The 21,115-nt window shown below is 38.4% G+C and overlaps 1 protein-coding gene across 10 annotated transcripts in view; it reads left to right on the forward strand.

The window, feature by feature from the left end:
• dip2a (disco-interacting protein 2 homolog A) overlaps positions 1 to 21,115 on the forward strand; it is an 89,704-nt gene that overhangs the window by 61,094 nt on the left and 7,495 nt on the right. For 2 of the 10 annotated variants that reach the window (XM_032567810.1, XM_032567812.1), the window contains exons 6-32: positions 1,082 to 1,219; positions 2,842 to 2,883; positions 5,913 to 6,032; positions 8,467 to 8,664; positions 8,785 to 8,876; positions 9,631 to 9,741; positions 11,172 to 11,295; positions 11,386 to 11,495; positions 11,686 to 11,788; positions 12,440 to 12,504; positions 13,593 to 13,686; positions 13,981 to 14,100; positions 14,186 to 14,300; positions 15,440 to 15,579; positions 15,850 to 15,986; positions 16,183 to 16,263; positions 17,028 to 17,155; positions 17,295 to 17,409; positions 17,779 to 17,980; positions 18,109 to 18,218; positions 18,756 to 18,836; positions 19,597 to 19,714; positions 19,809 to 19,930; positions 20,110 to 20,221; positions 20,328 to 20,437; positions 20,549 to 20,679; positions 20,766 to 20,934. In XM_032567810.1, the coding sequence (XP_032423701.1) occupies positions 1,082 to 1,219; positions 2,842 to 2,883; positions 5,913 to 6,032; positions 8,467 to 8,664; positions 8,785 to 8,876; positions 9,631 to 9,741; positions 11,172 to 11,295; positions 11,386 to 11,495; positions 11,686 to 11,788; positions 12,440 to 12,504; positions 13,593 to 13,686; positions 13,981 to 14,100; positions 14,186 to 14,300; positions 15,440 to 15,579; positions 15,850 to 15,986; positions 16,183 to 16,263; positions 17,028 to 17,155; positions 17,295 to 17,409; positions 17,779 to 17,980; positions 18,109 to 18,218; positions 18,756 to 18,836; positions 19,597 to 19,714; positions 19,809 to 19,930; positions 20,110 to 20,221; positions 20,328 to 20,437; positions 20,549 to 20,679; positions 20,766 to 20,934 (3,188 nt within the window). Of the gene's footprint in view, positions 1 to 1,081; positions 1,220 to 2,841; positions 2,884 to 5,912; positions 6,033 to 8,466; positions 8,665 to 8,784; positions 8,877 to 9,630; positions 9,742 to 11,171; positions 11,296 to 11,385; positions 11,496 to 11,685; positions 11,789 to 12,439; positions 12,505 to 13,592; positions 13,687 to 13,980; positions 14,101 to 14,185; positions 14,301 to 15,439; positions 15,580 to 15,849; positions 15,987 to 16,182; positions 16,264 to 17,027; positions 17,160 to 17,294; positions 17,410 to 17,778; positions 17,981 to 18,108; positions 18,219 to 18,755; positions 18,837 to 19,596; positions 19,715 to 19,808; positions 19,931 to 20,109; positions 20,222 to 20,327; positions 20,438 to 20,548; positions 20,680 to 20,765; positions 20,935 to 21,115 lie in introns of those variants that run through there. The other 8 variants (XM_032567813.1, XM_032567814.1, XM_032567811.1 and 5 more) reach the window with 7 other exon arrangements.

Here is a 21,115-nt window from a genome sequence, read left to right on the forward strand (position 1 = left end):
GCACTTTTGCTACAGTAAATAGTTCTAAAGACTTGCTGCTATGTTTGGATGTTGTCTCTTCCCTCCTCATCTTCCAACACATTTTTCTCTGCGGTCTGGTGGAAAATACCAACAAGATGCCTGGAGCCAATCCCACAGCCACGTGTATTCCCACATGCCACCCCTGTGGATCATCTCTAAGATGTTTCAGGACTGCTGTGCATATGTGGGGGAAAAAAATAGTTTTAAAGATGTAGCACTTACACAGGGATTTGGAACCAGATTACAAACGATATATTTAAATGGCCTAGTCTCTACTAATTATTAACATTTTCTAGAAACAGTAGCAATTAGTTGTATTAATTATTTTAAATAGATAATATTGGGTTCATATATTGAACTAAAAGTATGTAGATGTTAACCAACTTGCAAAACTTATTGGAATTTCTTAACTAGCAATAAATTAGGGCTATAATAATGTCCACAGACATATGATTTTAGGTATTTCTTCCCACTATTTATACCTGGCAGGGAAGTGTTAATAAAATAAATAAAATAAAATCAAATGTGAAGTCTGTGTTAGAACTAAACTAATTGTCCCAAACCTTTATTTAATTTTAATGTAAATGCATCACAAAACATGCTGTTGATCTGTTTGCAGCTCAAAAACGAAGCAGTTTTATGTTTAAATGTCTTTAGTTAATGCATAAAAAGATTTTTCAAGATTTGATGAAGGAAAAATTGGCCTATTTATATCTCTGACTGACAGCTTGGTGCATCGCAAATCACCAAGACAAAGAGTTTGTTCAGAAATGGAGTTTCTTTGTTGAGCGAATGTTAAACATTAATATGTTAAAAAGAGTCATTTGAACATTGAATGTTCATGTTCTTTGTTTTCTGATCAGCCTAAATGTTCAGCTAAACAATCCTTCAATAAAGCTGTCATCCTCTCCTGATCTTCTGTGGAGTCGCATCTTAAAATGAATCATCATTACAGCCTCTAGGTTCTGTCAAAACACAAATATGTCAGAACAGAGTGTTTCATAATGACAACCCAAAGTACAAGCTGACCTTTTAACCCCAGACACCCCACTCATCACAGATAACCACTCAGCACCCCCCGACGTGACGGGGTTGTCCGAGCGCTCCTCGATTCACCTGGAGCGGCCCCAGGTGGGCTCAGTCCGAGGCATTTCCCGCAGCTACAACCACCATGCCAGCATGATGGAGACCGCAGATGGTGAGTTTCCTCCTCCTCAGCCTCACTCGCACACACAGAGCATCTCCTCCCTGCTGTCTGTCCCTCTGTCCAGCCCTCCATCCGTCGGCTTTTCTGACAGGCACAACTGACCCCGCTAGCTGACCCTCTCACTGTGTCGTGGTAACAGCCTCTCCAACCCCTCTGGAAAAGTCACAGCAATTTTATCTGCAAATATTGTTACTAATAACTCAGCAGAGATAATTATGATTATTAGAGGAAGGAAATAATTTCTTTTTAAACAGACAATTAAGGGATTTTGAGCAAAATCTTTGTTAATCGAAACTGAGTCAGTGCTTTAAATAGAAAATTATAACTTGATACAAGAGTAGCTAATTATTCGTGTTAGTGTTGTATGTACTAATCACTGTTCATGTGCATCTTTTGATGTGCTGATTTGTTTTGCTTTTGCAAAACAAATTTTGCAAAAGCATTCATACATACATTCATATTTCTACATTTGATCACATTTTATTATCATTTTTTGTACAGCACTTTGGTGCAGTTTTAAACCCTTTTTTAAGTGCTATGTTGTGCATTCAATATTGTTTTATGTGATAGACAAACACACAGTAGAGTGTAATTGTGAAGTGAAAAGAAGTAAAGGATACTGATTTTCTGATCATATTCATATTTTTGTGGTTCAAAAACTGAAAAGTGTGGCATGCATTCAGACCCCCTGAGTCATTGTTTTATAGAGCCACTTTTTCCTGCAGTTACAACTACAGTATATTTGTGGTAAGTCTGTACCGACCAGCTTTGCTAATCTAGAGACTGAATTTTTGCTCATTCTTCTTTGCAGTCAGATTGGACAGAGGATATCTGTTCAAATGAAGTTTAACGTTTTGCTACATATTCCCAAGTGGATTTAGATTTAAAATTCTTGAAAACTATGATTTTTTCCCCACTTTGCAATTCTTCACTAATTTGTGATGGTCTATCATATTAGATCTCATGAAAAGGCATTAGTGTTGTGTTTGTAATTTGACAGTGTTAAAACACTCAAGGATTATTAACACTTTCTCAAAGCACTAAAAGGTATAACTCTGTTACAAACAGAGGATGGTGTCTGTCTGTGTAATGGATAAAAAATATATGTGTTTATTAGCAAGCAATATGCATAGTGCTATTGCAGTGTTTTTAGTATTCATAGCAATAATATGTAACAAACTGTACCCGTCTTAAAAAAAGCGAGAAGAATTAAAGTAAAACAATGTTTTCTTCAGAAAATGACAACCCTGTCATATAGTAAAAATGGATCCATCATCCTCTTGTCATTCCTTTCTTCTTTCTGTTAGTCATTAATCAGCATTTTAATAACATGATAACCTAAAAACCACAGCACAGTCAGCAGAGTCTTACTGTACCGATGCAAACTATCTGCCAACGAATACTAAACATCACTTCACCCACCCGGTGCTCTGCAGTGAAGGTAGCTGTTCAATGAGTGCATTTATAAGATGTATTCATTGCCATGTTTTCTCCTTCTGTTGTTTGCTATCACAGTCTGACCTCTGCAAGGCAGCCAGTAGATTTCTCACACATTCAAGCACAGAAGCTTGGTAGGATTGTTTCACTGACACGTTGATATGTCTCTCCTCCAGGCTGTGAGTGGGGAGGTGACGGATCCCTGACTTTAAACAATGGTATTTATAATTGTTCCTCCAGTTCTGTGGCAGGCTGGTGTTTGAGCACTAAGCTGCTTGTGTATTTGTGCATATGTGTATGTGTGTTTTTGTGGTTCTGCCTTTGCCTCTGTTGTTAGGTTGCCGCTTTGCTTTGTAAAAGTATTTGAAAAGCTGAAGTGTGGAACATAGTGTGCTCGCTTGGCTGTGTTTTTAGCCTCGCCTAACCCAGCTGATTTCTGTAGAAAAAGACAGTGTAAACAAATGTAACTGGTCATCTGGCCTTGTGAATATTTAACATATTGGCATTCTGGTTTCTTCGCTCAAAGTGATAAAGCTCAGAGCCATCAGTCTATGTTTCTCCCTGCAATGTGTGACACCAGCCGGTTAGCCTGTAGCTCTACAGATGCTTCAGCAATGGCTGCTGTCAGTCACTGCTTCCATTTTAAAACTCATTCATTAGCCACACATTGAGTTCAATCTTTCTGCACCCCTAGTTAGGGCTTGTAACAAGTCAAACCCAAACAAATTTAAATAAATGTTTTATTGCAGTAGAACAATTTAAAACTGAAAATGTATTCAGTGGGAAAATGAAATAAAAAAATATTATAAAAATGTTATATGTGGCACAATTATTGATAACCAAGCATTTTCTTTTCAATTATACTTTAACTTTTAAGTTGACTTTCTAGGAATGTCTTACTTATCAGTAGCTTTCAGTGGTTCTTTGGTTTAAATATGACATCTGACCAGTTTCTATTGGATGAGGACCCATATTTATGTTTCTATTACACACAGTGAGCAGGATGGCAAGGGATGTAAGTAAAATATTTGCAGCTGTCCTTCACAGAAAGGCATTAAAGAACATCCTCTTTGGATCACCAAGTCTCCTCCAGGTGCTGCCTGCATGTCAAATGGTTGTTTGGGAGTGAAACCTTTTTTATCCTACCATGCCAAATGTAAACATGTGGAGCTTTCTTAATTCTACTGGAAGCATTTGTTTTAGACATATGAGACTTATGGTGCGTCATCTTTATACTCAGAAATTTGATTTTTCAGTTGTCAGTCATAAGTAAAGCTTCTAGAAGTTAAAATGCTGACTAAGAAAGTCTCTGAGCGGTCTCTGGTTCTGGATCCAATGTGGGTCTTATGGATTTAATAATGTAGTGAAAATTGCAGGTATAAACTGTTTATTAGCACTTTTGACAGTTTGTCTATTTAAACCAGTGGTGAGTAGCACTCTTCAACGTCTAACACATACTACTGAGAGAAATGCTGTACATTGTTATGCCCAATCGGCCTATATTGCTGAATATGCTTAGCACCAAAACAAATATCATATCTTTCTGCTTTTCCAAGTTGCAACTAGAACAGGCTTAACTTGGGTGTGACGTCATTCAGAGATCAGAGCTCTGACTTACAATAAATGCTAAACAAATGGATTGGCCTGAAACAAGCTCTTTAGTCCAAATGTTTTAAGTATAGGTTTGTTTTGTATCTGTGTTCAGCTTTCTAGTAGAAAATACTAAAAACAGCTGTGAAATATTCAATTATTTTATTAATTTATGCCCTTGGTTTCAATTGAAACCATAATAAACATCTCCAAATTGGAATGATACTGAATTTTAATTACAACCTGGGGTACTGTGGTTTTAGTATAATTATAATCAATGGCTGAAAATGGTCTACACATCAAATGCACCTACACAAATCAGACATCTTCTGTTTGAATATTCTGTGAAAACTAGAAAACCTAACTGCATCAACAAACATGGGGAAAATGAAACTATGTATTTATGAGCCATTTTTGTGTCAGAAGTGGTTGGAACAGTCTTGTGGCCCAGACCCGCAGACACGGTCAGGACCTTGAAATATTTCTGACAGATGGAAGTAACACATGTTGGTTTATTTGGGTTTGTTAGCAGTAATTGAAATATAGCAGAACACAGTTGTTATACCTTAAATGTATCTTTATTATACATTGGTTTATTAGTCTATGCAATAAAAAGTTTCTGTTGAAAGATGTCACATTTTTCTTTACTTTAAGCCAAAACCAGTCTTTGAGGCATAAATTACCAAAGTCATATACAGATTAATTATAGTGCTTTAATAGATGGGTCCTGGTTGGCTTTGATATTAGTGATCAGGGCTTATTAATTGGTGGGATTTATGTCCCGTGAGCATCGGGTCTTCCTAATTGGCCAATCAGGGGCTGCTGACCCCCACACATTAACTCCCAGTACATCTGTGCCCACATAAGGAGGCAGCATCTGTCTTACTCAGGGCTTTTATTATAAGATAGATGAAGCACGCTGTGTACAGCTGTGGCTTTCAGCTCCCTTGGCTGTCTGGAATGTCTAGCAAAGCCCCCCTTTTCATAATTTAAGGGTGAAATTAAATGGTGAATGTATTGTCTGATAAATGTAGTCTGAGACCAAGCAGTACTTGAAGAAAATCTAACAGGACATCAGTCCTCATTTGTATTCAGTCTGTTGTCTCTGTGCTTTGTCTGCTCTTACATTTGATTTTAAAGTGTTGTCATGTATACCTTATGAAAAGCATACATGTGTATTTATTTATGCATATTCAAACTATTGATCTACTGATTGTGATCTGTTTCAGTATGTGTGATAAGGACACCTTTATAGACATTTTATAATTTACATGCCACAGAAAGGACATCTTTGTTGCTAGGCAGCAGGAGGTGGCGCGCTGTTTTTACTTTTTTTTTTTTTTGTGAGGTTTACTTGTATTTTTAGAGATTCCTGGCTGAATGTTTGACCTCCAGGTGTCGGTTCCTCTGTTTTGTTGTCATGCTGCAGTGTGACAGCTCATTGTCCTCTAAATTACACCATACCACCAGGCTGACCTTTTCCCCTATCTATGCTCTTCTCATTGCTTCATCAATCTGCGCATCTACACATCCCACCACTGCAACATCCCTCCTTGTTTATGCATTTCATGCTTGTTTCCCCGTCACATTTCTGCTTTGCCTTGTTTATGTCTACCCTCGCTTCTTACCTCTCACTCCCTTCAAACTCATTTTATAGGTGTTCCTGTCAACAGTCGTGTCTCCAACAAAATCCAGCAGCTGCTCAATACATTAAAGAGACCAAAGCGTCCACCATTACGTGAATTCTTTGTTGACGACTTCGAGGAGCTTTTAGATGGTAAGATGACCTAAAAGTAATTGTTTTCGCTACTAACCAAATCTTGAGAAACTATTATTTCCAACCTATTAATTTGATTCTTGATCTTTAATTCAAACAGTTACCTCACTTAAGGTTTTTTTTTTCCATTATGCTTCCCTGAAATTATATCCTTCAGATCTTTTAGGAACACTTAATCTCCTGAACTGTTTGTTGTATCCATTCCCACTACCATTCAGAACCAATTACTCTTAGAAGCTTGTTTCTCCTATAATTACTGCTTGCAGAAATACATAAAATCCATAACTACATTAAAGAAAAAACTTGTACAGATCATATAAAAATGCAGCCAAAGTCATGAAAGAGTGATAATATTGTGTTTGTAACAAAAAATTGGAACATTGGTGCATAAAACAATGTCCACAATGGACATAAATGTGGTGGGAGTAAATCAAAGCTCATGGAGTGAAGATTTATATTATGTTATTTCAAGTGAGGAGAGCAAAGTGAAGACACATTTTGGCTTAGAGCAGTAGCTTGGAGAGCTAACAAAGCAGCATCCTATGGTCTGATTTAAAAGCATTCTATTGTAAACCCAGTTAAACTGCAAATCAGCACAGAGGCTAGTGACAACTTGTTCCAAAAACTGTAATGTCTTAGCACTAAAACCCAGGTAGCATTCAAATAGAGAAATTCTATTTCTGACCAAATTCTATTCTGATCTAAATAGGGATGCATAAGCACATTACTCTTAAAAACTGTCATGTAAATAACTGATATTTTGTAGTCAGACTACAGCTGCCTTAAAACACACTCTTCTTCCCAGTAAAGTAGATTTTGCAGCTGAAGCTATTGTGGCAAAAAACATCATTAGGATCGTCTATAAAGAGGGTATTAATTTAACACTCTCTGGACATCAGCAGATATTTAATATTGACTGAGAACACAAAAGGTAAAAAAAAACTGCTGTCAAAGAAAGCATATGGTTTTAGAAACCTTATGCTCACAAATAGCTCCTCTTGGTGGTCTGGCTGTTTACTCCCTGCTCGAGTTAAATAATTGTGGCATGAACCATCTTGTGTCACCCTCCCTCAAGTTTGCATTGTTCTTTCCCTTAAATCCAAGATTTCAGTTATTTTTTAATTGTTTTTGTTGGCTGAGGAGGAATCCATCTGCTCCACCTGTTTACATCCACAGAGCTCTTTCACATTTCCTCCAGAGATTATCTTTTGTGCAAACTTCATTCTTTTTCTGTGTTGCCAATAAGCGAGCATGGATCCAATCGACATATTCCTGTCAAGGAAAGAATTACTACTCTTGTTATCATTAGAGATTTCCAGACAGTGCCATTTCAGACCAAATGTTGTAGTGGCCTTCTGCTTTACTGGCTGTAATTAAAAGGCTCCTTTTGTTAAAATGTATGTGTATTCTTTGATAAAACAAGGGAGGTGGCTAATTGTGACTCATTTATGCTTACTTAAAATGTTTGTATGTTTTTGGCTATGAAATATGATATATAATCTTTAAAAATGTGAACTGCAGAACAGTTTAAAATCTGGAATTACTGAAATATAATGCATAGAACAATCAAGCAATTTGACAAGTTTGGCTTTCTGTCCTTCACAAAACTATATTTTCAGGTTCAGGATGGCAACAAAAGTACTACTACTTACAATTGTAGATTCTGGGGTAAATTTCTGTCTTATAAATCTGTTTTATAAGATAACAGGTTACAGGTTTAGGGATGACCTGGGAAAAGTACCCAGATTGCTGGAAAAGGTTTCTGAAGCAGTCATGCCTTAAGAATCTCAAAATTGAGCTCTTTCAGTTTTTTGACTTTATTTGCAGTTGAGATCACTCGGCATGAAGGATTTATTAGGCAAGAAATGAGTGAACACAGATGACCAGCCCAGTCCATCTATTTCCTACATTCCTGGCATGGTGCTTTGGGTGGTCCTCTGCCACCTTGAACAAACATTGTCTAGATGAAAATCTGTCTGGAGCAGCAAGTCATCAGCAGATATTTGTAAGGGCTGGCTGGTTCTGGCACAGATGGTGTGGTGATCTGCTTACTGTGAACAGAAAAACACACAGAGGTAAAACTGCAGCAGACTGAACACATTTTATTCCAAACAAAATCGTTTTATTTGGCAAGAGTCTTCACCTGCAAGCTCTGTTTAAAAGCTCTGACTTGCCAGTAAGATTGAATTTAACTGGTATTATTATTCCCCCCCAAGTAGTTAAAACCTTTGAAAGGTAAAAAAAAAAATGGTTGTGAAAACTTCGTATCCTCCATTTCCTTCACACGTTGTTGTTTAATCCCATCTGTTTCTGTGTCACTTTCTCCTAACATGGTTGTTAGATTTGAAAACAGCTCAGGGCCTAGTTCTGCTCTGATACTCAGAATACCCACTAATCCACCCTCTCAGAAAGATGCTCTTTCCTCTGTTTTTAGTCCAGCAGCCAGATCCCAACCAGCCCAGGCCAGAGGGCCAGCAGATGAGCCCCCTGGAGGGAGAGCCTCTCGGGGTGGTCACCAACTGGCCTCCTTCTCTGCCAGCAGCCCTGCAAAGGTGGGGCACCACTCATCCAAAGAGCCCCTGTCTGACAGCACTCGACAACGCCGGCAAGCCCGTCTACACACTCACCTATGGTAGGCATAATCCTGTGGAGAACGAGCCCAGCAGTGGAGCAAAGAATATAAAACTGTTATCAGCTCTTCTTATGAAATTATGCTTTGCATGTATTTGATGGTGTGCATTAATTTGTGCAGGTAAACTTTGGACCCGCAGTCAGAAACTGGCCTACACTTTGCTAAACAAGCTGAGCAGCAGAAATGAACCTTTGCTAATGCCTGGAGACAGAGTAAGTCATGAGATCCAGCTGTGTGCTCATTTCTGAAAAGATGCAAAGCTATTTATCCAATCACATCCACTTGAAATAACTAATGTATTTGATGAGCATGAAATGCTCAAAATGCCATGGGCAATCTTTGGAGCCAGAGAATCATTTAAACATTTCAGAATCTATAAAACTCCAAAGTCAGTGTACTGTTGGAAAGATAGCATTTCTGGGGTTTATGCAGGAATAGATGCCAAACCTCACATAAACATTGGTTTGGTGTTTCTTCTATTTCCAATCTTTGTGTTTAACTAAGCACATCGACTGCCAACTAAAACCTAATATTTATCATAGCTTTATGATGTTAGCTATTTCTCAGGGAGAGAAAACAAGTCATTTTCTTAAACTGATACAATACAGATGAAATGTCGGTGCTTTACAGTGTCTTGCAAAAGTATTCACACCCCTTTAACTTTCTCACATTTTATGAAAACAGCCACAAACCTGAGCAGGTGACTGACCAAGGCAAAGTAATTCATGAATGTTACGTGGGGAAAAAAAGCTATACGTGTTTTTTTAAAATACAAATTTAAAAGTGCTGCATTTGTGCTGGTCTGTCTAACAAATTTACAGTAAATAAATTGAGATTTATGACTGTAATGTGACAAACCTTGTACACTGTGAATACATTTGAAAGGCACTGTGGTACTGTTGATCAGTTGTATACTCAAGCCCTAATCTTTCCATGTTTTCAACCTCTTGTTTGCCTCTCCACCAGGTTGCGCTCGTTTTCCCCAACAATGACCCCGTGATGTTCATGGTAGCCTTCTATGGCTGCCTCCTGGCAGAGCTGGTACCTGTGCCTATTGAAGTCCCGCTGACCAGAAAGGTAAAGCGAAATACAAACAACACCTCTTCAGTTTGTGCATTTACAAATCAGCACTGACCCCTGCTGGACATGAAGAAGCTCAGATGTGCACTGCTCTGCAGTTACAGTATTTGACGGGAATCATTTCTGTTTTATTTGGTTATTAAAGACGGCTAAAGAGCATGTAGTTTATAGTTATGTGTCATTATCTCACCACAGCAGCAGCGCAGTGTCTGACATGTTTGCTTACAGATCGCCATAATGCGATGCCACTTCAGCGCACTCATCAGCACATACCTTGCTAAATTCATCCACATTAGCTACGCTGGGTGAATAGTAATTGATGTTCTTGATTGCCTTTATGAGCATGCTGTTGGCACACACTGTGCTGTAATCAATAAAAGGTGCGTGGGGTGAAAAGAAGAGTGATTATAGTCAAAATATTAGATCACGAGCCAACTGTTCTCAGGAGTCAAAACCTCATTGGCTCATTTTGACAACACCGATCACTCTTCCTCCTCTCTTTGTTTCCCTCAGTCATTTCTCTCTTTGTGATTATTATCTTGTACTGTCTCTCTTTTCTTCTATTTTCCTTCTCTCCCTTGGTCTCCCTCTTCTTTACCTCCTCTGAGCTGTGCAGTTTTCCCAGCATGACTCTTGCGCTAAGATAATTTGCAGATCTAATATGTGTGTTAGATCAGGGGCTTTGTTTTTCTTTTTTTATAGCGGTTGGCTGTCACTCAGTTTTCTTCCTTCCCTACATTCAGGAACATTCAGCGCTCTAATTAATGCATGCAATGTTGTGTAACAGTATTCATAATCTTTGAACCTTTTTTTTTTTTTTTTGCCACAAATTTTAATGTGTTGTTGGGTGATTGTTTGATGGACCAACACAAAGGGGGAAGGACAAGAGTGGGTTGCATTTGTACTCAGACACCCTGAGTCAATACTCTAGATGTAGCAGCATGGTACTTTACAATTAGAACTGCAGATCTTCTGCAGTTTTCTCTACTAACTTTTCAAAACTTTTTCTCAGACTTCTTTGCAAAATAAAAGCTCGGTGAAATTAGCTTTCTGAATGAATGTGTTTTTTTGGATTTTACGATGCTGGTTGTTTACTAATGTTCTCTAAGAAAATCTGGGACCTTCATAAACAGCTGCATTTATACTAATATCAAATTACAAACAGTTTATGGTAGTACTGTAAAGGGGGCTCATGATTACTGCACACCACTTTTTGCTTTTATTATTTGCATTTGTTTATTTTTGTTACTTTTTCCAATTATCATTTTGTGTTGGCCCGTCACATAAAATCCCATTAAAATGCATCAAAATTGTTAAAATGTGCTTTGTTTTGTGAAAATTTGGGCTGCATTGACTGTTTTAATATTTTATTGTTAGGATAGCCGAAGCTTTTCTATTAGAAACCAACTCTCACTTTGCTATCGCAGGATGCAGGCAGTCAGCAGATTGGCTTTCTGTTGGGCAGCTGCGGGGTCACGCTGGCACTGACCACTGATGCTTGTCAGAAAGGCCTGCCCAAAGCACAAACAGGGGAGGTTGTCACTTTCAAAGGTTCGACTTTAGTTTGTTTTTGTTTCTACTTGCTTTGCGACGTTAGTTTCGTTTTTGCTGGAAAGGATTTTTGTGTCTCCGTCTCTGCAGGCTGGCCACGGCTGCTTTGGTTCGTGACAGATGGGAAGCATGTTGTGAAGCCTCCAAAAGACTGGCACCCGCCAGTACGGGAAGCCAGCAATGACATCGCTTATATAGAAGTAAGTGCAGTGTAACAACATAATGCAATAATTGCATTATTAAAAAAGATGTTTTATGTGTCATTTTACAAATTTAGTATACTATTTACATTTTCAAATTTTTCTACTAGTTGAAATTGTTAAGCAGCCATGCTTTTTACATTTCAACACATTTCTATTCATTTATTTTTCTTTTGCTTTCTCAATTCAGTATAAAACAAGCAAAGAGGGAAGCACCATGGGAATAACTGTGTCCCATTCAACCATGCTGGCTCACTGTCAGGCCCTCACACAGGCCTGCGGCTACACAGAAGGTGGGGAGGACTCTGCTTACTATGAGTTATTGGTCCTTTATCATTTATTCATTACTGTAACATGGATATTTTAGGAGAAGAGACAAGTATGCCTACAACCAGCTTAAGTAATTCTGATTATGTTGAAGGTAAATATTGTGAAAAATAAATTACTGTTGGAAGGGAATTGGCTGTGACTGCTCTACTTTTCCTTAAAGACACAGCAGGTCAGGTATAACAGATTATCTTCACTGAATACATATCTCATTATATATTTGGTGTCATAAAACTCCTCCTTTCACATTCAGCAGCTCACATACTCTCTGTGGTGTAATTACGGTTTGATTTATGCTGCCTTCAGCTGGTTGTGTTTCAGTCTGTCAGACCTGCATCAGCTCTGCTTGAAAAGAACAAGAACATAAAGCACTTCCTTTCTTCCAGTGTCCCAGTTTTGCTCTAAATAACTTCGAACTCCACTGGTTGCCTGAAGTCACTCTCCAGATTTGTTTCTAAAAGTTAATTTCCTTTGCTTGTTTGGCACTCTTCTTCTTCAATAATATTCTTTTTGTTTCTGAATGCAACTGAAGACTGAGCATGTTGGATGAAATGTCGCAAATATTGTTTATTCTCATAATTTAGACTCAGTTCTTTCTGATCTTTTTTGATTTATAGGTGAAACTATCACGAATGTTCTGGACTTTAAACGCGAAGCAGGATTATGGCATGGTGTCCTCACGGTAAGGTTTTCACCATGTCTTGTAAAGACATTAAAATAGGTATAGAGGTGCAGCCCAATAAATTGAAAAATCATCAAAAAGTTTATTTCCGCAATTCAAATCAAAAAGTGGAGCTCCTATATAGTTTCATTGAATACATATTGAAATAGTCCACATTTACTTCTGTCAGTTTTAATTATCATGATTACAGATAATACAAACTTAAATTTCAGTTTCCTAGAATACAAAATATTATATTAGACAAAAAAAAAAAATAATAATAATAATCAGAGGCATTATGTTATCATCAACCCAGTCACATGAACGACTGCTGATTGTTCAGCTGACAGTCACTGTTGAGGTGCTACAGAGAAGAGTGAGAGGAGCTGAGAAGGTTATCAAAGTGTATCTAACCTCTGAGCTGCTGTAGGAAAAACATGAAACTACTGGGATGTTCAAAAGCGAATCCACCAGATTTTTATATAGCTCTCTGAGACAAGTTGTTAAATACGGCTTTATATTTGATCTGTTTTTGTTTTTACCTGTTAAATAAGTTTTTGCAGTCATTGTTGAGACCTGTTCAAATCAGACCTTTTTCACATTTAAAAGCTGTGATTTTAACACTTCTCTCCATGTTCATGTGTGAGTTAAAGCGTGGCTCAATAACCTGCTTCATTATTATTTAAGTATCTGAAATAGTTCAGAATTAATAGTGTTAGTAGAAAAGTGAGAAAAGGAGCATGTTCTCAAATTGCTGATGAAACATGTGATATATTCACCCAACTGCCCTGGTACATCCTCATCAGCATGCAAATGATGCAGGCTAATAGTCCTAAAGGAGAATACCGTCTTATCTCGTAGAAATCTGCTTCCTTTAACACTGACGCAGCTCTGACTGGTGTCAAACATGCAGGGTATATTAGATACTACTTATAGTCGACTTGCTGTGACATATCCAGATTCCTTCTCTGACAAATCGCAATCACCAACACACAACTCTGCTGCTCTGAATAATAAAATCTGGTTTACAGTGACATCATGTTCAGTCATTTAGATGCATCTGGTACATGTGTTGTAGCTTATCTGATGCCTTTTTGCTCTCCTGGCAGAGCGTCATGAATCGGATGCACGTGATCAGCATTCCCTATTCCTTGATGAAAGTCAACCCTCTGTCCTGGATACAGAAGGTTCACATGTACAAAGGTGAGCAAATGATCTTCCTTAAAATGTGTCTTAATTCAGTTAAACTTATATAAAAAAATAAACGGTTTCTGTGTGTCGTCATACTGTTGTCCCCCCAATAATGAAGGATGAAAGAAAAACCTTCTATTAAGTTGAATAAAATTCCCCTCTGTGTGGTTTGACCTTTACTGAGTTACCTGTTGGCACCAGAGTGGGTACACCCTGTCAGATTTCATGACATGTGATTGGCTGTCAGGTTGGATGAAAGAGGAGCTTGCATCAGAGATTCTCTTTGTGTTTGCGTCCCCTGCGCAGCGCGGGTAGCGGTGGTGAAGTCGAGGGACATGCACTGGTCTCTGCTGGCCCAGAGAGACCAGAGAGACATCAGTCTGAGCTCACTACGGATGCTGATCGTGGCAGATGGAGCTAACCCATGTGAGTACATCTGACGTGTCTCAGAGGTCTACTAGGGATGTTTGGCTGTGTGTGCATCAGACTGACTGTGTGTGTGTTACCATAGGGTCGATATCATCCTGCGACGCCTTCCTCAATGTGTTTCAGGCACGTGGGCTGCGACCTGAGGTGATCTGCCCATGTGCCTGCTCCTCAGAAGCAATGACTGTCGCCATCCGGAGGTGAATCTCTGCTACTACACATGATATAAATTAAACTGTGTGTCACCTACAGTATGTTATCAAGCTTACCTCTAATTAAGGTGAGAGACAAACTAAAGAAACAAGCTTTTAATCAAGACACTAGTAATTTTTTACAATAAAAATCTTGTTGGAATTATTTTTGCTTAAGAGTCATAGATTCTCAAATTTTCAAAAGCTTAACAAATTTATGAGTCGTGTGTAAAAAAAAAAAAACATACACCCTACGAACATTTTCCCATTTTGCCACATTACAACAAACGTCACTATTTTTCATTGAAATTTTATATGACAACCCAACTCAAACTAGTTCACAATTGGAAAATGAAAGAAAAAGAAAAATAGTAAAATAGAGAGCATCTACCATAATCTTAACCATCCCAATCAGTACTTTTTATAACCTTTTGCAATTTTTGGGGGTTATGTTACTACCTTAGCTCATTCTTTGTAGTATTAACTCCTTGCAACTTCCCTTTCCTTTTTGGGGCATTCTCACAGCTTGATTCTGCTAAACTGCAGTGATGATGTGTTCAGGCTTCCCAAATAGCATTTTTTGCATGTTGGCCAAAAACTTCAGTTTTGTACTCAAATGACTTACGTACCCTCTTTCACATATTGGTTACCTTTACTAAAAGTCTTTTGGCAAACTGCATGACCTGCTATGTCTTCCTTTTAATAATGTCTCTCTTCCTCTAACTCCTGCATAAAGGACACATTTGTAAAGCAATAATATTCACTTGCAAACGTCAGAGGGTTTTATAGAGCATCTGTATTTGATTTCAGGTTAAAACACTCGGAACAATATAAACAAAGCAGGCTTAAGACATATCCACATCACACCTTAAAGACTTTTACGTCTAAAAAAGTGTAAAAATCATATATAATTTTTCTTTCACTTTACAAGAATGTCTTTCTATGTGTAGTTCTGTTGCATAAAATCACAAAAGAAGAATTTCAAGCTTGATATTCTGATATAGGAAAGAGTGAAAAGGTTCAAAGGGAATACTTTTTTACAAGGTAATGTGAATGAAAAAGAACTGCTTGCAGTTGTCTGGAACAACGGTGTGTGGGTGTGTCGGTGTGCGTGTGTGTGTGTGTGTGTGTGTTGGTATGTCCTACAGACCTCCAGAGATGGGTGTTCCTCCTCCAGGCAAAGCAGTGCTGTCCATGAGCGGACTGAGTCATGGTGTGATCCGAGTGGACACAGAGGAGAAACTCTCTGTCCTCACAGTCCAGGATGTGGGCCAGGTCATGCCTGGAGGTAAAGTCGGACACAGACAAATCATGATGAGAATTGTGCAACAAGAACAGATTGTTTGTACTTTGCTTTTTCTACATGTTGCAATATTGAGCTGAAATATTGTATAAATCTTGTTGGTGAACTAGCTGATGATTATTTTATAGGTTTGAGACATTTAGTCTAACATTAAAGACTTTGTTCTTTCATTGTCAGACTCATTGAGATTTGACACTTAAGGCTGAAACATGAAAGCATTGTGTTCCTCATTCTGTTTCAATTTTCCATTCCCAGCTGTTGTTTGTGTGGTGCGAGTGGAGGGAACACCTTTTCTCTGCCAGACAGATGAGGTTGGAGAGATCTGCGTGAGCTCAGGCAGCTCTGGTTTAGCATACTACGGTCTCCCAGGCATGACCAAGAACATCTTTGAGGTAGGACAGATGCTTTTATGAATCCATATGAGTAAATAGATTACATCTAAAATGGTTCAAGAAAAAGTAAAACTCAAACTCTTTCCCAGGAATTCTTCGTAGTTTAGAGTTTTAGAGTTTTGCTGATCTTTCATCTTTTGTGTTTGTGTCTCATTTATAAAACATGAAACATTAACAGTGTTGTGTCGGGTTGCAGACTATCCCAGTAAAGCCATCTGGAGTCTCCATCGGTGACAGACCTTTCACCAGAACCTCCCTGCTGGGCTTTGTGGGACCAGTAAGTCATTAAATTGGGTGGAATTTTTAAGCCTTTTATACTTTTATATTTTAAGCTTAGTCTGAAGTTTGTTAGCATAACTCTGAAATATAATGTGTCATGATTAATCCATCATGACACATTATGGATTAATGTGTCATGCTTAAAGTAAGGTACTTTGATAAGTAGCTTACAGAAAACAAATTATTGTATTATTTATTCATCTTTTTATTCACAGACATGTTTCTTGTGTTTTAACTGGAGGATGATTAAAGTCAATTGAGTCAAATATCACAAAATAGAAAATCCTGTTAATGTCTTGTTTGCTTTTTGTCTTCCAATTATTTTTAAAAATAAGGAAAAAAACAATGAAATATTGGTCATAGAAAGTTAATTCTTATTTTACATCCAGGGGGAAAAAAATGCAAATATGAAACTTTTTTTACGTGTACTTTTGTTTGATATATTTGTAATATGCATTTAAAATAGAAACACAATCATATTTTTTTTATTTAACCACATTTTAATATTCTTTAGCTGAAATTATTATTTTTTTCCTTCTGTTCTGAACTTTTGTTTTCCTTCAGCGTACTCTGGATGCAAAGTTTGACTTTACATGACATAACTTTATAGAATAACATGAACATTTTGCCAAACAACCATTCATTCAAACAACCATGCATTCATAGCAAACTATATTAAAGTTTGCTATGAATGTAAACTTTAATATAGGTCATTCTCAGTTACGGTCCATTTAACCGTCTTTACTTGATTTTTCTTTTAAGGACAACCTTGTGTTTGTTGTTGGGAAGATAGATGGCCTCATGGTCGTCAGTGGGCGGAGACACAATGCAGATGATGTGGTTGCCACTGCGCTGGCTGTAGAGCCCATGAAGTTTGTGTACAGGGGAAGGTAAAGGAGGAAACACTTTTAAAAAATCCTGCCCTTCACACTGTATTTGCTGTATTTTTGTGTGTCTTGCATCATTTGCTAACTCAGTTGACTGTATTGCTACAACTGCAACAGTTTGATGTTATGCTTTTGTCTCCAGGATAGCAGTATTTTCAGTGTTGGTCCTGCATGATGAGAGGATCATTGTGGTGGCCGAGCAGAGGCCAGACGCTTCGGAGGAGGACAGCTTCCAGTGGATGAGCCGAGTCCTCCAGGTGCGGACTTCATTTGTTTAAAAGGCTTTACTTAGGCATGGTTTAGAAAAGAATTTCTTAGTTTCTAAGTCTCGATATTAATCTGCATACAACGATTGCATTTTGTTTGATAGGTCATGTGCTGGAATGCAGCTGCAACTATTAATAACACAAGAAAACATACTGCAACTTCAGATTTCTTCTGCTTTATGCTCCACTGTCCACAAAACATGCTTTGCAAATCCAATTGGTTTTCATCTAATGTAATCAAAGTGTAGATAAAATTATTTTTTCAGGTTCAGCTTTAGGTTCAATTTAAAAGACATAGACATGTTTTTTTTTTTGTCTAGCTTTTATTATGTATTTAACCAGACCTTGTGTGTTTGTCAGGCCATTGACAGCATCCACCAAGTTGGGGTGTACTGCCTCGCTCTTGTTCCTGCCAACAATCTTCCGAAAGCTCCTTTGGGTGGCATCCACATATCTGAGACTAAGCAGCGTTTCCTGGAGGGCGCCCTGCATCCCTGCAACGTCCTCATGTGTCCTCACACATGTGTCACCAACCTGCCCAAACCAAGGCAAAAACAACCAGGTAGGCAATCTTTTCCTCTCAACATCGTCAACCTTGATGCTCCTATGTAGTGCAATTTGTTTTATACCCGTATTATTACTCATGCTGACTTCACTAACATGTTATGGTTGGCTGCTTGTGCTGGACAGAGGTTGGTCCTGCCTCTATGATAGTGGGCAACCTGGTGGCAGGCAAGAGGATAGCACAAGCCTGTGGGAGAGACCTGGGGCAGCTCGAGGACAATGACCAGGCACGTAAGGTAGATAGTCATCCTCATTTCATTCACGCTGCTCATCACACAGGTAAGGTGAAGTCTGAGATGCACACATAATTGATTTTTTTTTCTTTTTAACTCAAAACCTGTAAAAATAAGTAAATACAATAAAAAGCAAAGAATTGAGAGCCATTTTTTTCAAACATTACAAATTGCTAAGAAGTTGATCCAGTTTGGATCCCTGACACAATTAAAAACATGTTTAGGTTACTTTTATGTTGCTGTTAACTTGTGGGCAGCCCTATTTATTCGTATTGCTCCAATGTGAAGCTATGTCTCACCCGTAAACTGATGCAAATGAGTATTTGATTGGATGCACCTTCAATAATGATGGTGCTACCCTAATAAAACACAAGCATTTTGCTGCGTACCTCTTGATTTTTCTGTCATTACTCATTTCCATCATTCATCCCTTTCAGTTTTATCATTTTGTAAAAGTGGTGAACTCCCCAAAACACATGTTTTATCCTAGTGAGTCCCCATGCATTAAATTAAACATGTGTAACTGTGTTTTACCAACAGTTCCTCTACATCCAGGATGTGCTGCAGTGGAGAGCTCAGGCCACTCCGGATCATCCTCTGTTCCTCGTTCTCAATTCAAAGGTAAGGCTTTACATTGCAGGCATTAATCTGGTGGCGTGATTTCTATGTCATAGTCAATAAATCAGATAATTATAAAAGTTATTATAATTTTAGTAACACATTATATAGATTAATTACATAGGCTGTTGCTCTCAAGCCTCTATGTTAATTATGATGATTTTCCGATTACAGCTGATGAAAACATGACATTTAGGATGAGGGTGTTAAATCAGACAAATAAAAAACATTTTACGTTTAATACCTGCTTAAAGTTTATTTTCAAAAGGTGCTTATGCTCATTGCTCTTTCCTAGTTCCCTTGCATCCCACTGTCTATCCTTTATGTATTGCTAACTTTAATATTTTATGATTAAAGAGAAATATTAAGGACTGAGAACTCTGGAGGAGTCTTGCACTTATACAGCTACAATGTGAAGAAATCCTGGTTGAGTACCTTGGTCAGATTGTGGAGAATATGTCACTGTTTTAAAGGATCATAGCTCCAGTTTGCATTTTCAAGTTAAATCTAATTTATGGAGGCTTAATCATATAATGCTTTATTATTAAAACTGCAAAAGCATTAGACCTTTTTCAAACTTGCACTATTATCAGGGTTTCTCTTATTTTATATAAATAAGATGTTTCACTCTGAAATATTTAAGAAATCTTCGAAAATCCTTTCAAGTTAGTCATTTTCACCATCTTTTCTTTTTAGTTGAACTTTTTTTTGAGTGAACTAAATAAGGTGCTGTGTACTAGTGCTGTTTGTGATTTCTCTTCAGGGCACAGTGGCCAGCACAGCTTCCTGCCTGCAGCTGCACAAGCGAGCAGAGCGCGTGGCAGCAGCTCTGATGGGACGCCTCAACACTGGGGACCATGTAGCACTTGTCTACCCACCGGGTAAAACGTCCTGCTAATTACATTTTCTGTTAATTTAAGCTTTGCGTTTCATTATTTCATCAACGTGCTGACGTGTGTATGTCCGTGTGTGCAGGAATCGACCTGATTGCAACCTTCTATGGCTGCCTGTATGCTGGGTGTGTCCCTGTCACAGTTAGACCTCCACACCCACAGAACCTGGCCACCACTCTGCCAACTGTCAAGATGATTGTTGAGGTAAAACAATCTGTTCCTCACCCAAACTTCTAATTCATCTTATTTATCTTAAAATGAATCACAAAGAGGGTGCATTTTGCTTTCATTGTGTTTTTCTATCTAAAGTAATGAATGCAATCCATGTCAGTAGTGTTGCATGTTTTTTTTCTGTTGCAAACTGTAGTTTTTGTGTGTTGCAGGTCAGTAAGTCGGTGTGTATCCTGACAACTCAAGCTATAATGAAGCTACTGAAATCCAAAGAGGCTACAGCAGCTGTGGACATCAAGAGCTGGCCCACAGTAATGGACACTGGTAAATGATTTGAAAAACCACCCACATGTATCTTTGTGCTTCAGTTAGGATTCTCATGTTAGAAATCTATCCTCTCGGCAGTAAAATGGGTCTTTGTGTTCTGCAGATGACCTCCCCAGGAAGAAGTGTCCTCAGACATACAAGCCCCCCACACCAGAGATGCTGGCTTACTTGGACTTCAGTGTCTCCACAACTGGGATCCTGGCAGGAGTCAAAGTATGCTGAAGCACATAAAAACTTTCAGGTTTATCTGCAGAAGCCATATTAGGATGACTTTCACTTCTTACTAGTCTTGATTTCCGTCCCTTCGTCTTGTGTCTCTCCTAGATGTCTCATTCTGCCACTAGTGCCTTGTGTCGCTCTATCAAGCTGCAGTGTGAGCTCTACCCTTCCCGGCAGATCGCCATCTGTCTGGATCCCTACTGTGGCCTGGGCTTGGCTCTCTGGTGCTTGTGCAGGTAAATCAGCAGCTCTGACCAGCTGAATGACAGACAGGTCTGTCCCACATGACTCCACTAAGTTTAGCATTGTGTTTCTGTTTTAGTGTTTACTCCGGCCACCAGTCGATCCTCGTTCCTCCTCTTGAGCTGGAGAGTAATGCTTCTCTGTGGCTTTCTGCTGTCAGCCAGTACAAAGTCCGCGTCACCTTCTGCTCATATTCAGTCATGGAGATGTGCACTAAGGGTCTGGGCTCACAAACAGAAGCTCTGCGGGTCGGTTTACTCTACAAACTGTTCAAAAATGATCTCCTGTTCACTCCTGCACTGCATATGGTTTATAAATGACTTGTTTATAATGTGAATGACGCATATTTTAATGATAAATACTGCAAACATTACTTATAGCTTAAGTTAACTTGCAAGATCTGTCCCTGGCTGAGGTTTTCAGTTACAT

The sequence above is a fragment of the Xiphophorus hellerii genome, chromosome 7 (assembly GCF_003331165.1).
Source record: "Xiphophorus hellerii strain 12219 chromosome 7, Xiphophorus_hellerii-4.1, whole genome shotgun sequence".
Taxonomy (NCBI): Eukaryota; Metazoa; Chordata; class Actinopteri; order Cyprinodontiformes; family Poeciliidae; genus Xiphophorus; species Xiphophorus hellerii.